Here is a 15,764-nt window from a genome sequence, read left to right on the forward strand (position 1 = left end):
GAATACTCTGTTTTATACTGACATAATGCAAAATATATAACGAAAAATGGAGAGATAGAAATAGGTGTTTGCAGATACCACAAGACTATTTGTGGAGAAGTCAGAATGGAGAACACTTGGTTTTATATCCTCTATGTGGTAGAAGGAAAGACTTTTTATACTGTTATTGTGAAGGCCGGAAATATGTGTCTGTTTCTAGACTTCGTAGGTGCAAGCTTGGGTAAACTTACTACTGTTTTTGTATCCTTTTTCACAGTTTGAAATAACTGTTGTCCCACCTCACAGGGCAATTCACTACTTCCTTGGTCGCTTTTGAAGGGTCAAAAGGAAGACGATGTAAAAATGAAAAATACTGTCCATGTGGCCATTAATATGTGTTGAGTGCATTGGAGAAAATGGTTTTCTTTTTTACACTGTCAAGAAGTGGAAACTGGAAGTTTCCTATTAATTTTTCCTATATGAACATTAGAGCATAGTTTTGTATATGAATGTTTGACTAGTGCTTCATAGTGTAAATTTTGTAAGCTATATTAAATTTCGCAGCCATACAAAAATGTTGCATAATTCTTACATGTTGGAATTGCTGGAACCTGAGAATGGAGAGCATGTAATATGTAAACTGGGCAGATAACATCAGCTAGCAATAGTTTTCCTGTTCTCTCTTTTAAAAAAACCAGAACAAAACCCCCTGAAATTTATTTGGATGAGACTCTATTTGGGATTATTTAATACTATTTCTAGCATGCTATTAAAGAAAACACCCCCAAAACTTGCAGGTTATTGTTTCTTGCCACAAAAATGGCAAGAAAAAAACTACTTGCATTATTGAACCTGGAGTGTGGTCACTTGGTTTTTTTTGTTAGTTAATTTTTTTTTTTTGGTTCTGTGAAAAGTAAAGGTTTTCCTGCAATTTTTTAGAGTGTAGTTTCTGGTTTGTCCTGAAGAAATGTTGGGAAATCTGTTTGGATGGCAAATTGATTCTGACGTCTTAGTGTGAGGTACTTTCTGGGGGCAAATGGGCAGAATTAATCTGACTGTGAGGTTGTTAGGCCTTATATGTCATTACTTTCCAGTACTTTAAAGACTGATATTTGTATTTCCCTTTGTAATACTTCTTCCTAATGCCTACTTGTAGCTTTGCGATGGAAGGAACTTCTGCGTAAAATTTTTCATGTGTGAGAGATGTGACCATCTTCATATTCATTTTCTTTCTACAGAATAAATAGAAACATCACTCTTACCTGTAGTAAAAGCTTTCCTGTATGCATTGTTACTAGAACTCTTTAAAAAGGTGGATTTAAAAATTTATCTTGCCATTTTGTCTTTTATTAGTAGGAAATGCATACTTAGCTTTGAAATATTTGTATAATTTTGCTAATTATGAAATTGATTATTTTTAGTAAAAGGACAAAAACTATAACACCAGAGAAATGGTTCTGTGCAGTGTAAAATTTGCAATAGTAAATCCTGCAATAAGTCTGCTGTGCTCATTTCCACTGTGGGATCAGTATTGTGAAATATTACTGTTTATACATATTTGTGGCACATTGTGTGGCTAAATTTAGTGGATATTGAGGGTAATAGCTTGTTGCTAAATTCATACAAAGTTATTTTTGGGCTGCCTAATAGCCAATCGTATATAGTTTGGGTGGTTCAGAGATTTGCTAAATCTTTTGTCTCTGGGGACTGGAATTGAGTGCAGGTTTTGGCTCTTTTTGTCTTGCAACCACTGTCTTAAGATACATTGATGAAATAGTTTATTGAAATAAAGCCATTATGTGATGATATCATTATTACAAGATTTAACTGTGCAAAACCAGTATCGTTTGATTCAGAGCTGATAATGACATTTTAAGAAGACTTTGATAGCAGAAATTATGTTTATCAAAGAGATATTAACTACTAAATACCTGGTGCTGCATTTCCTCTGTTGAGTGATCCCTAATGAAACTTACTATTTTGAAAATCTTGTATTAACTGATGTTGGCTTTGCTCCCTTGTTTCTTTTTTTTTTTCTTTCCATATATATTAATGTCTTGATTCTTGCTGAATTTTCCTTAAAAATCTTCATTTTTATATATTTGTCTCTAAACTGTTCTCTATATTTTACTTCCCCCTCTTACTCAGTTTTCTCTTTCCAGGACAGTGTACTACATTTTGCCAGTTTATCCCTTCTGTTGTCTTCTACACACAGTGGGTGGAATGGTGACTTTGCTGATGATGACCAGTGAAAGCCACCAGCCATAATAGCAATAAAAATGTAGTAAGGGAACTGCTGTAGGGTAGTGCCATAATGGGAACAGAGTATTGTAGGTGTGTAGGAAAGGGGGAATTCTGTCTTTTTCCTGATGGTCCCTGAATTTTGTAAAATAACCATAGTTTTGCATCTGGCTGTCATGTGACTAATCTGAAATTTCCAACTGTAATGAGAAAGAAAGGACACAGAAAGCATTTAAGAGATGGAAGGAAGGAAAAACACCAGAAAAGCAAGAGGACAGGAAATGCACTTTGTAGCAATCAAAATGAGAGCTTGTGCACAAGCACTGAGGCTGCAGTAGTGAAATGAAAACACAGGAATGATGCTGCTCTGTTTGGAACACTGTTACTCATACATTTGCTGAAGTAAAAGTAACTTTGCTTTTTCCTCTGCTTTGCTACTCTTCCTGCTTATTCTGACACGTGGTGACTAGTTATAAGAAGTCTGAAAGTGGAACACTTGGGAAGATAAAAAAAACTAGTAAGAAATTTTGTCATAAAATTCCTAAATGTAGCAGCATGTAAAATTAAAGAAAAAGCATCACCAGAGGCAGGGCTTAGAGAAACCATCTCTTGGCTGACTTATTTTCTTGAAGCCTTGTTCAGAGTTGAACCAGAATGCTGTTGTGGTTTGGTCACACCAGGACAAATATGGGTGATGGAATTCAGGTTTAGACCTACGAGTTTTCCTTTCTGTTTTGATAGAATATATCATCAGTTTCACTGTTCTTGTTAGATTGTTGTTGTCAGTCTACCTGAGAGGGGAAAGGAGGTTGATCTTGTTGCTCCTCTGAAGGAAGTCCCATGGGCTTCCCCCATCTTGAAAAAGATTCAGTTAGTAGGGTTGCAAATGAGAATCTGCAGTTTGAGGCTAAGACATTGGGTTTTTAAAGTTCAGTGAGAAGAACTTGGCAACTTAAAGAATGGTTATGGAAACATTTTGCATTTCAGAAATGTACGGATGAAACAAATGCAACAAGAGGTTGGACTGTCTGTGCCTTCTCATCCGAGGGTGAGACGTGGCTGAAGTAATTGCAGTAGTAACCTAGAAAATTGGAGAGAATTTTTCTCATTCAGGAACTCCTGAAATATTTAGATGTTGTAAAGCTGGATGCATCACTGCGACTGAAGAACCAGAACTGGAGAAATGAAAGAGAAAATTGAGTTCGACACCTTTTGTTTTAATGCCCTGTTCTAGTCACCAGGAAATAAGGAAAGCCTGTACTTCCTGAAAACTTTTATATTTTAATCAGAACATAGCGCTAAAGACTTCTTTATCAGCACTGGCAGTATTTTGGAGAGGAAAATATTAAAAATGGAAAATGTTGACAGGGTTCCTGTATGTTAGTTATTTCTAGTTGATGGAATTTGCAGTAGGGCTGGAAATGGGTTACTTGAGCTCTGCTCTCTTACTACTGCTCCACAGTAGCTAGAAAAACACGTTGCCTCTTAATGAAAGTGAAAAACAGCTGTCCTTTTGCGGTGATCGTTCTTTCAATACGTTTTGTTAAATTTATGCCATCTCTAGTATATATTCTGGAGAAAATTTGATGATTTAATATTTTTTTTAGGAGATTCTTTGTGCTTTTGAATCTGTTTCAATACTTTTATGAAGGGCAGAAGGAGCTGAATTCTGCATCATTCCATTTTCTCTGCATTTCGTAGCGGATATAATGGGATCTAATAATTTTGGTGAAGGAAATAGTGTGATACAACCAGTTTGTGCCTTGTTCCCTTACTGCAGTTCTGTGAAATGCATCCTTTGGTGAAACTGGAAGAGTGAAACTGTCTGAATAATAATTTCTGAAGTTAAAGAGACTTGCTATTTTTCCCTACAAATGTAATTTCAAACTTTATGGTTCCTTATCTACATCTGTGCCGCACCCAAAATTAGATCCTAAGACTTTATCTCATTGCAGCTCAGTCCTGATTAGTTCTACTGAGCACACATAATGTTTGCTGAGAGTAAAATCCACATGTTAATTAAGACATCTTAATTTTAGTGCATGTGGAGTTACAGAGAGATACTGCAATAAAAAAGTTACTGTGAATCAAATTTAATGGCAGTGAAATCATGGAAATTAGTCTATGAATTAATAAGTGGCTTAGATTAAGTAAGAATGTTCTGTTGACTTCTGGATTTGATTAGTTGCTTGGATTTGTCTGGAATCAATGGTATAGTTGGAGCATTTCATATAATAAAAGTATGAATGTACTCCAAAAACTATTTTATATCTTTCCCATCCCCAAGCAAATGAAAACTCTTACAGGATTTTATAATAAAGAAAGGTTTAAAAAATAATAAGCACAAACTTCTAATGCTGCTTTCGGGCAGTCTTGGTCTGGGAGCTTGAGGTTTAAATTTCAGTGTAGTTACCTGACTAGGATGAAGCCGATGACATATCATTGATGTGTATAGATAACTCTTGTTACTAAATCGATAGCAGGATAGAATTTAGTTTTTCATCTTTTTCAGACTTGAAGATTTTTCAGTACAAGGTGTTAGTATAACTTTCTGAATGGTCATGTAAGCAGTGTTGGATGCAAAAAAAAAAAACCAAAACAAAAACTGTGAAAAAAGCTTTGGGATTTATCCATTTATGTTTATCATTCAAGGTATCCATCTCGTATTGAGAAGATAGATTATGAAGAGGGGAAGATGTTGGTCCATTTTGAACGTTGGAGTCACCGCTATGATGAGTGGATTTATTGGGACAGCAATAGGTTGCGACCTTTGGAGCGACCAGCTTTAAGGAAAGAAGGGCTGAAAGATGACGAAGAATTTGTTGTAAGTTGCACATTTATTTTGTCTTTGACTCTTCTACTTGTTTTCCTGCATTGAATCTCCCTAGCTCGTAATGTTTAATTCTTTTTAGGAAAAAATCTGAATGATTAAAATATTAATGATTAAATTTGTATTAAATAGGATTTTAAACCTGGAGAAGAAGTCCTAGCTCGTTGGACAGACTGTCGATATTACCCTGCGAAGATTGAAGCTATTAATAAAGAGGGTACGTATTCATGTATGGTCCGTTGGTAAGGACTGTTTTCCTATGCTGTGGCTGTAGTCTGCTTAAAAAATTGACATGCATATAAAGTTTTCCTCATTGCCTCAGTATTAAGTGAAAATGTTTCTATTTTAGGAAGTTTGGTAGGAGGTTTGTCTTTTATCTGTGTGAAATTAAACAATTGGAATTTCTCCTGGAAGACAAAATGCTTAATGTTTCCTCAGGGATGAGAAGAATATTTTGTAACAAATATTTTGTACTATTGTTGATTTGGGCTAATGATATATTTAAATTTTCTAATTGTTTTAGAAATGCTAGGTCTCTGTAAAGTTCTGCTTATTGAAGAAAAACAATGGAAATAGGTAAATAAAGAAGCTGTTTAGATGCAGTACTTCACAGTGGAGTGATATTTCTAATGGACATAAGTAGAAGTTGAGGTTTTTACTGTAGTTTAAAGCAGATGAGGATTTGATTGTGAATTGGGTTCCATATCATGGCAACTTAAATATTACATAATTCTTCCAGTGAATTATGAGCAAAAATGACACAGTAGGTTAAACATGCTTGAAATTGTCTAAGTGGACAAAGAGCAACTGTGTAAAAGCAGGGTTTCATTGAGTCTGTCATTTATTTTTATTAAAATTCTTGGTCCTGACTGTAGGTAGCACCTGGTTACTTTGTTCATACAGCCTACAAAACATTTTGCTAAAGCTTTCATAGCAACAAGGTGTGTTTGTTTGTTAACAACTGACAATGATTACATCAATCCTCTTCTAGGAACATTCACAGTACAGTTCTATGATGGTGTTATTCGATGTCTTAAGAGGATGCATATCAAATCTATGCCAGAGGATGCAAAAGGGCAGGTAAGAATACTTCATCTATCTCTTTGTTAGGTTTTATATTGGTTATTTTTTTTAATATCTTGAATAAAAGTCATCTAGTACAACTAGTTTTAGATTACAGTCTTTATTTTAGGTCCTGCACTGCCTTGCTTCACCAGTTTTATGGATGATGCCCCAGAGTGTGCTGCACAAGTAGTCTTGCCGCTACCTAAAATGCCTAGCTGCCAAAGACTCCATTGCTGACTAATCTGTTCCCAGAGTTTTGTCTTGCAGAGTTTACAAGATCAGGGGCATCCAGAGACTTTTTCCTCTGGTGTCCTTTCAGAAAAAAGCTTTAGCTTGTCAGTAGGCTGTGCTACTATTTATTTATTTATTCCCAGCCCCATCTCTTTTGTTTGCTACTGCGGTAGCTTTTGCCCACATGTTCTTGTTAACTTGACTGCTCTGTGGGGATTTTCTTCCCTGTATCAGAACTTTTGAGGATTCAGAAAGATAAGTATTTCTTTATCTCTGATAATGTCCAGTTGCTGTTAAAAGAAGAGCTGCTGAGTAGAAACTGAAGGAAGCTGTGAAGTAGAGGATATGATGTAGTCACTAGGCATATCTTTATTTGCAAAAGAGAACATCATTGAAAACTGTTACATGCTTTCAGTGGAAATACCATTACATTTATCTTGCATGGTAACTGTATTCTCATAGTTAATGAGAAATTACTCCACTGAAATGATTGAAGACCGGGAGACAAGAAATGTGAAAAAACTGTTTTTATTTGCTCCCAGTTTTCTTTAGAATACTCTTTCTAACTTGACAAACAAAATCCAGGCATTTCTTAATTACCGTTGTAACCACCTAGATCGTGACAAGGGCAGGTGGATAAGCAAAATGGCTTGAAAACATTTCTATGTCCTGGCCTCCAGCTTACGGGTAGCTGTATACTGGGATTGATCATCTATGCAAACAACACTGGAACTTTGTGCAAGCAACACTGCACTACTAGACTATGTTTCCTTAAAGAGATTAAACTGAGATCCATAGTCATGCTAATGCTGGCTTCTTGCTGCAGTCTTACGATAACTCTGTTGAACCAGAATATAATATTTCAAACAATATTTTCAGTATGACAGTAAGTTAGGAAGTTAGAATATTTCATTTTACTTTATAAAAATGAAAACTTGGGTAACGTGGCTGTGACTGAACTGAAATAGCCCTTCTGTAACAACGTAAAGTTCCTTACTTGGTCCTGTGCTTTTTCTAGGGAGCGATGTTGTGTCTGATATGGAGTTACTACTCTTAGGCCAAAAGCATTTTCAACTTCAAAAAAATAAAATAGTAAATCCATTTTTTAGCAACCATTTAGATGTCCAGACACGCTTGGTGGCAGTCCAGCTCATCTAGCATTTCTAATTTTTCTCAGTAGCTGAGAGTTATGATATCAGTCTCATGCATCGCAGGGGCTGAACGTAGGTGGCTTCAATGAAGTCTTGAGGAAGAATAAGGCGACCAAATTTACACTTTCTGAGATGGCTTTAGAATTTTTAAGTTGCCTTGCAGCAAAAACACCACCAATTAAGCTTCCTATAATGCTAATTGATACTTGTCTTAGCATTTCATTTTGCAAAATTAGAGTTAGGCATGAAGTTCTGTAGCTTTCAAAGGCAAAGATACTTTTTGTTCTGAAACGTCTACATCATTATGCTATGGTCAAATGTTTGTTTTTCAAAATATTTTTGTGGTATTTAGGAATAAAAATGTGATCTAAGATTTGGTGTGAAGATCAGTTATCTGAAACTGAGCTTTGTACAAGCCTAGAACTCAAATGAATGTTTTTGGTTTTTTGCATTATTTATTTTATAGGAAGATATTTACTAAAAATTATATAAATATTAAAAAAAAACTGCTAAGATTATAACTTGATTTGAAAAATAGTGGAGTTGGCAGATCCAAAACTTCATGCTTAATTTAAACCTGCCTTGGTTTTTGTCCATTTCCAAAGAAAAAAAAATACATTTCAAGAGATGACCGTTATCTTAAGATACTTCAAGTTCTAGGGCATTAGCTAATTTAACAAATGTAAGATCTGTTTGGAAGGTGTGTGCTAAGCAGAATTTGAATTACATGGAGAAAGAGTTATAGACTAGTTTAGTTAATTCTTTGATTTGAGCTTAGTGTGACTTAAAGGAAGAGATTGTAAACACTGTAACAACCTATTTTTGAGTTGCAGCAGAAGTGGGTTTTAATAAGACTCAGCTGTGAGGGTTGAAAGGCAAAATTTTTACAGGGTGGAAAATATTTGTGTGGTTCAATGCAATGAGAGTTAGGTTACTCTGCAGATAAGTGCAAATTAATTGAAATCACACAGAAATGTGGGTAATGTAGTACAGAGAAAATAAAAAAAGATGGGGATATTGAGACTGCCCTTGTGAGAGCACATATGAAGTATTTGGATAACTTACTTTTTCTGTTTCATGTTTTTTGTTTTATCTTCGATATAATTAGGCGCGCGAGAGGGAGCAGATAGCGCCGGAGCTGAGATTAGTGACGGAAATCGAACCAAAAGAAGTGAGTTTTGAGGAGGGTTTTGAAGGAGAGGGAGGGGACTTGGCACACAGGAAGAGGAAGCTGAGGAAAAAGCATGGATTTGCAATGGGGACAGAGGAAAAAAGAAGATGTGACAGACAATATGAGCCCAGATGTAGGTGGGGCAGACTTTTTAGAATCGAAAGGTGAGGGTAAGGTTTCCGGGCTTGCTGTGGAATCAGCCAGTCAATAGATTGATGATGCTTTATGTATGTGTATGTATGAATGTGTGGGCGTTGTGATGTCTCAGGAGAGGAAAACCAGCTGAATCTTCAGTACTTGTAGAGAAGCAAAAAGGTGGTGGTTGTAGGCAGGTGAAGGGAGAAGGATGTGTGTGTGAATTCTGCTATTGGCACAAGGGCTGGATTTTAGAAATTATTCTGGTTTTTGCCTTCTCACTGTTGCAGGTTTAAGGTTATGCAAAGCAATATTTTTAAATGTAAGTGTTTTAGCCAATTGATGTGTAAGGCTATTGGGTAATTTCTGCTAATGTATTTCTTGATAGTGCAATTTCCTGTGCTTTGATTTAGTGAATCTAATTAGCCTAATGACAGTTTTCCTCAGTAGTGATAAAGTAATGTTTTGTTTTCTAACTACCATGTCCCATTACTTCTCTCCTGTCAATTTTCTCAGCTTACTTGAAAACTGAATTTTAGTAAGAATAAAAAAAAGGAGGAGAAACACATTTTATTTTTTTAAAGTTATATGTATAAATGAATAACTTTCACTGGGGTGAGATACTGTAGGAAGTTGGAAAAGAGGCTGGATGGTGCAGAGTTACAAAACCACAACCCATAGAGCGACAATGTCAGGACACGAGGGATCAGTAGAGAAAACTTCTCTTAGGAGGATTTTACTTTTAGTTTATTAATTTGTGATGTGTTCATATTTGGGCCCTTGGCTTTGTACATACTGAATGCTCTGGGGAAAAGTCCTGCTCTTAAAGGTTTGCAACTAGTTTCTGTGATATGTATGAACTCTAGTGTCCTGCTGTCATGGTTGGTGGACTAGATACCTTAGAACAACCCTGAGACAGATTTCAGAATTCATTGTGCTTTAGGCTTCCACTTTTTTGTTAAATTTCTGTAACAATTCTGAAAAAGGCACAAATGCATCTTTATAAAGGAGGAGTTCCTGTGCTTTTCAAAAGAAATATAATCACCTTAGCATCTTAGATGCTAAATAGTTCTCACACGTCAGGAGCTGTGCAGCTGAGCAATCGCCCTGTGGGAGTTCAAGGTTAAAAAGCAGGAATTACCTGTATAACTTCAGTGCCTATATATCTGTCCCAGAGCCAAGATAACAATGGACCCACAGAGTTTCTGGCCAGTCCAGAACCACGAAATTGTTGTGGTTGGAAGGGACCTCTCGAGATAATCTTGACCACCTCCCTGCTCAAGGTTCTCTTCACTGAGTTTGAATTTACATGTTAATTTAGAAAAAAAGTATAACTATTGCCGTAATTAACGTTCTCTGCTCCGGCTTCTGAGTGTTTAACCTTTGTTTCCTTCATTGTTACATGTGTCCTGCTACCCTTTGTAAGTGTCATGTCTTAAAGTATCCAAACAGTGAAATAAGATGCAAACAAAAAACCCCTTCATGTTGCACCAGAACAGCTACTGTTAGAACAGGATACTTAGTTCTGTGTGGTCCTTGAAGCTCGGTATCTTTTTGAAAGCTTCCGATATTAGGGTGCTTAGCTTGTCTGAAAGCTAAAATGCTGTTTTGATGCAGGCTGCGCTTCGTTTGTTTCCCACTTTTATCATAAGATCCAAGCTCCAGCCATGTTACTGATCCTCTTCATCCCTTGGCCAGGGTACAGTGTAAGACTTCTACTCTCAGGTCTCCTAACTCCTCACCACCACAAATAGCTCAATCCTTTTTTTGTCCTGCTGGATGGGCAAGGCTCTGGATGGACTGGAGCTAATGTGTGTGCTCCTTTTGGCTGGCCAAAAAAGAGGTATGTGTGTTTTTGATTGACTATGCAGCTGGCACTTAGACACGCTCTTTGCGGCTGGCACGTCACCAAATGGCCTTGGTAGTTGCCTGTTGTGTAAGCCTTGCCAAAGCACTTCCGAACTCTGCTGCTGCTAGACTGACTATGCGTCTTGCATTGACAGTTTGGACACAGAACACTTCATCTTAGAGGAATCAAAACTGATGGTGTTTCTGCGTACATAGCTTGTTGCAATGTAGAAGCATAGCCTATGGAAAGCAGTGATTTAAAAGTATTGAGCTATGGGAAAGGAAAAGCATAATACAAGGAAAAATAGTGCTTTGTATTTTATGTCATGCTTTTCTCGTACATCAAAGAAGGCAAAGAAAACTCAGAATAAAAATTTTAAAGACTTAAAATACATGATGAGTGGGGGAAAAGTTGCACTGAAACAACATTTATGAAACCAAGATAATTTATGTAACTTGCATGATAATATAACAAGGAAACAGTCTAGAATAAAATATAGTCTCTTCACAGTTGGCGATAAAAAGTTTTACTATTTGCAAAGCACTTGCGTGAAACTAAAAAAATAGTCTATATCGTACCTTTTTTATACATGTTAGTACAAATCTACAAATACCCTTGTGGCCAAATTGTCATTAAATTAATTATTGTTCAAAGCACTCAGTTGCCTAATTCTTACTGATGGAGGATGAACATGGTTACTGGGTTTTATATGGCATATAACTAATCCATGGAAAAAAATCTGTACTTTGATGTTATAGAAAATTTGAAAAATTACTGCAGTAAAAAGGATCAAGTTAAAATTTTTGTAGTCAGATTGATCCCTGATGCTCAGGAGACATAAGGCAGGAGTCTGATCACTCCAAAGTAGTGGAAAGAGTTTGGCTCAGCCTTGGAAGTATTTAGTTCTCTCCGTTGACTTGTAGGTGGATAGACTTCATCTATATGCTAAAAAGATGAATATGGGCTGTATGTTCTGTTGTTCACTCCTTGGATGTTCTTGTATGGTCAAATAAGCCATTATCCAAAATGGCACTTTTATTACCTTAAATATGGATTATGAAATTCAGTCATGTTACAGAACACTTCATTGAAATTATTGAATGAAACTTGTAATATATAATACAAAAAGAGTGCTATCTGTAGTTATTCTAGAAACACAAATATAATTAGAAAAGAATTATCCCCGCTTTATCAATTTAATTCAGGAAGAACTCTGCCCGATCACGCAGCTGGCTGGACCATGCTTTGAGTTGATTGTAGTTTTGAATAATAGTTAAATTCAAGCAACAATGGAATTAGTGTATTTCACAGCCAGAAGGGTAAGAAAACAGTCATAGTGTTCTGGGTTTGGGAGCTCCTGGGTTTCTAATGCTAGGACACATAAAATAGATAGCAGGGAACGTGTGCAGCCAGAATTCTATACACAGTGGTTTTTTTTGAACTTTTTTTCTTTTTGCTTTTTATCCATGTGGCATACTGGTAGTCCTTCAAGCTTATTTAGGCAACTTGGGAAACTTGTTTTACCACTCTTTGAGTAGTAGCCATAAAAATAAATTCAACTGCTCTTGAACATTTCTAGATGAAGTTTCACTGGGTTTATAAGTATTTTCTGTTTGAATCTCAGGCACTTTTTAATACTTACTTACCATGTTTTCCTTTTTGGAGGATTGGATAGCTTTGGTCAAAGCTGCTGCGGCAGCAGCAGCCAAGAACAAAGCAGGAAGTAAACCTAGAACCAGCGCAAACAGCAATAAAGATAAAGAGGACAGAAAATGGCTAAAAGTTCCTTCAAAAAAGGAAGAAACCTCAACCTCTACAATCATGCAGGAAGTCCAAAAAAAGGAAGAGGAGCCTACATCTAGTGACACATTTGGTAAAAACAAATTCTATAAAAGATTAAATAGCTTTTTCTGTAATGTTGAAGTAGAATTCCTGTTGTTAATTTTGCAATGAAGTAAGAACTAGTATTTCTAGAGGAAAACGTCTCATTTGCTATTATGATATATAAACTTAATCAGTTCAGAAACAATTTTTAGCAGATAAATCTAGTTCAGTCATTATTTACTACTTGTGCAAAACTTCTAACTAGCTCTAACAAGAACAGAACATAGTTGTTTTTTTTTTTTAATTACTTCATTGTACACTTCCATTCATATTCCTGCATCTGTGAGATAATCCCTGGTTCTGTTCTAAGAAAAAATATTCCAATGGATTATATGTCTATGTTCAGGGATGTTTGAAACTTTCTGGTTTGATAAGAATTTGTTCGTTTTTATAGTCTTTAATACTACATTTCTCATCATATTGAGTAAAAATTAGAAATTTTGAGGTAGTTGTGTAATGCTTCAGTTTGTAGTACTGAATCTTCAGAATGTGGCATTTGTATTTTTAATCGAATTTTAAAATTACTGCCCTAATAGCAGTTCTGAAGTACTTGAGTGTTTTGGGTGTTGTTACATATTTATGAAATGTGAGTTTATTAGATTTCTCTTCTGTTTAAAAGTAGGATTTCCTGTAGTGGATGTTCCAAAGATGGCCTTTGTGCAGGCAGAAAGCACGTTATCACACAAGAGGAAAAGTAATCTAGGCAACTCGTTTCAGGCAAAGCGAGCTCGTCTTAACAAGATCACTGGTAAAATACTTTTTTTTATTGTTGATTTTTTTCTTTTTTAATATAGTGAAATATACATGCTTATGTGTAAGGTACTAAAGGAGATTGATAACAGCACGTTCATGAGACAAATATTTACTACAGTCTTTTACAGTCTTTTACTTGTTTGGAAGTTTAAAGGAGTCTATAAATGGTAATAAAATCTACCTTGTTCATAAATCCAGAGGATAGTCTCAGTCTTGACTTGGTCTTTTCAGTTTTCTAGGAAGGTAGCCATCCTGAACTGATGAGTTTCTTGTGTATGTTTTAACTGCAGTTGCACAATTTTCTTTGTTATCAAGCGAATTTGGGGTTTGTACAAGTTCTTAATATGTCATGAGTTACATAGCACTGCTGTAAATCAAAGCTTTTGTTAGCTGTGGAAAAGCTAAGTGTTTTGTCATAGTTAGTCATAAAGTAAAACTGTTGCTGAAAAGAGTTTACAGTATTGTAATTTAGAAGTATACAAACCTAGCTACAAATTGAAACAGTGAAGATCTGGAACTTTTTTTTTCAGTGTCTCTAAGACATTAATTCCCTACATTTATTACTCAAAGCTATTAAGGGAAAACAAGCAAACAGCTGTAGAATACATTTAGTACAACAGAAAATGGAATAATAGATAATTAGTCTTATATTTAAAAGTTGAAAAATACATTTAATGCCAAAATTTAATAGAAATTTACTGAACCATGGAAGAATTGTTTCAATTTGTATCCCACCCCCCCACAATAAGCAAATTGTGTTGCCAGCATTGATCCTGTCAGTATTTAGGATGTGGCAATGTGTTTGTACCTGTGCTGGGAAAGTGTTTTTCAAAAGCTGGGTGGAAAAAAGTTGTGAAAAGTTTGTCGTGTCCCCTCCCCGCCACCCAAGAGGGGCCCTTGGCCAGATGGTAAGATAGAAAAGCATTCCACTTGTTCCTCGAGTAAATACTTTGTGTTGAGTCTGACAAACTTTTGTATGCTACGGGTAAGAGGGGGTTTGTTTGTTTTTATAGTAGATAGCATATGGTCATTCATATAAAAAGTCTTACTTGTTTATATAAGGTAAAAATAACCTGATTTACTGAACTGTTTGAGGGTTTTTTTTTTTTTCAGACTTGTGAGCATGATTCTGTTTCAGTCTCTCAATCGGTATTTCAATGTAAAGGAGAAAATAAGTGAAATGGGCCAGTATGGAATATAATATGAAGGAATCAGTGTTTAGAAAAAACAATTTTCTGCCTCCAGGATTTTCTTTCCTGGAAGGCTTCTTATTTGGTATCTAGTTTAGTTAACAGATATCTCATCAGCCTCATTTCTACTGTCCTTTGCCCATACTGCATACACCCTCAGTTAAGTCCCAATTTAATTGCTGCCATGAGCAGAAGTATAAGAGAGATACTAGTGATATGTATTTACAGAACCCTGTTATTTCTTTCCAATATCAGTTAGTAGCAGAAGGTACCAAAACCAGCTGAAAAACCTATAGCTCTCAAAATTATATTTTTCTGTGCTTGTGAATAGATTCTCCTTTCCTAAGGAGCTCTGTGAGAATAATAGCACTTGGATGGGCTCATATATACTGAACTGAATAATCAGAAAAGATAATGTTGCAGGCATTGACTTCATTATCATTCTATAAACAGTGTCTGTCTCTCTGTCAGTGAAAGCGTATTCTGCTAGCAAAGAATATGTTACTGTTCAGTGACAGTAAATGAATCCTTTAATTACAAGATGAAATTTGTCATGGTTGGTAGTTACTTTGTGTAACTTCTGAAATTAACTCACTTCTGCAACTCATACTGTATAGGGTTTTTATTGTTGCATGTAATGGAATATTTTGAAAATATCACTGCTGATGATCAAACTTTGTTGTGGATGGAGAGATGCACTTCACTTGTAAGACAGAAGCAGCAATATATTTATTGAAGTAAAACAGCTATTTAACTAAGTTTGATATTAAATGCGACAGTGGTTTGACAAGATTCGATGGCAAGGTACACTTGGCTATTTACCGCTAAGAGGATGGGGTCAAACAAAATTGTCAGGGAGACCCTCCCATTGTGTCACGAGCTTCAGAAAGGACCCTCTTTGGTTTCTAAACTCCTCCTCAGAGAGGAGTCTGAGTGCAGCTGGATCCAATCCTAGTCCCAGACTTGGTCAATGGTTTATGGCTAAAGGATTATATGTGCACAACCAATCTAAAATATAATCTTAGTGAGGCTCCAAAGTTCAGCATGTTGTTAGTCACTCACTGAGAATCTGTTGCGGCAAGGAATCTCTCAGTCTCAAGGAGTAACCTTGAGAGGTGTCCCTACTCCAGGGGAGATCCTGGTGTGCATCCCACTGTCGTGCAGGAGAGCTCAATGGGCTCTTGAGCTGTTCACTATGGGGGTAAGATGACTGACCTATAGTCATACATACATACCCACCACAGATGTTAGGTTTTTATAGATTTAGCTTGAGTGGGACATTGAC

The 15,764-nt window shown here is 36.0% G+C and overlaps 1 protein-coding gene across 1 annotated transcript in view; it reads left to right on the forward strand.

Annotated features, from left to right (window-relative positions):
• PHF20L1 (PHD finger protein 20 like 1) overlaps positions 1 to 15,764 on the forward strand; it is a 52,931-nt gene that overhangs the window by 5,132 nt on the left and 32,035 nt on the right. The window contains exons 3-8 of the mRNA XM_074145329.1: positions 4,873 to 5,044; positions 5,183 to 5,267; positions 6,042 to 6,130; positions 8,606 to 8,668; positions 12,318 to 12,525; positions 13,156 to 13,284. Of these exons, the coding sequence (XP_074001430.1) occupies positions 4,873 to 5,044; positions 5,183 to 5,267; positions 6,042 to 6,130; positions 8,606 to 8,668; positions 12,318 to 12,525; positions 13,156 to 13,284 (746 nt within the window). The remainder of the gene's footprint in view (positions 1 to 4,872; positions 5,045 to 5,182; positions 5,268 to 6,041; positions 6,131 to 8,605; positions 8,669 to 12,317; positions 12,526 to 13,155; positions 13,285 to 15,764) is intronic.

This window comes from Numenius arquata, chromosome 3, assembly GCF_964106895.1.
Source record: "Numenius arquata chromosome 3, bNumArq3.hap1.1, whole genome shotgun sequence".
NCBI classification, from domain to species: Eukaryota; Metazoa; Chordata; class Aves; order Charadriiformes; family Scolopacidae; genus Numenius; species Numenius arquata.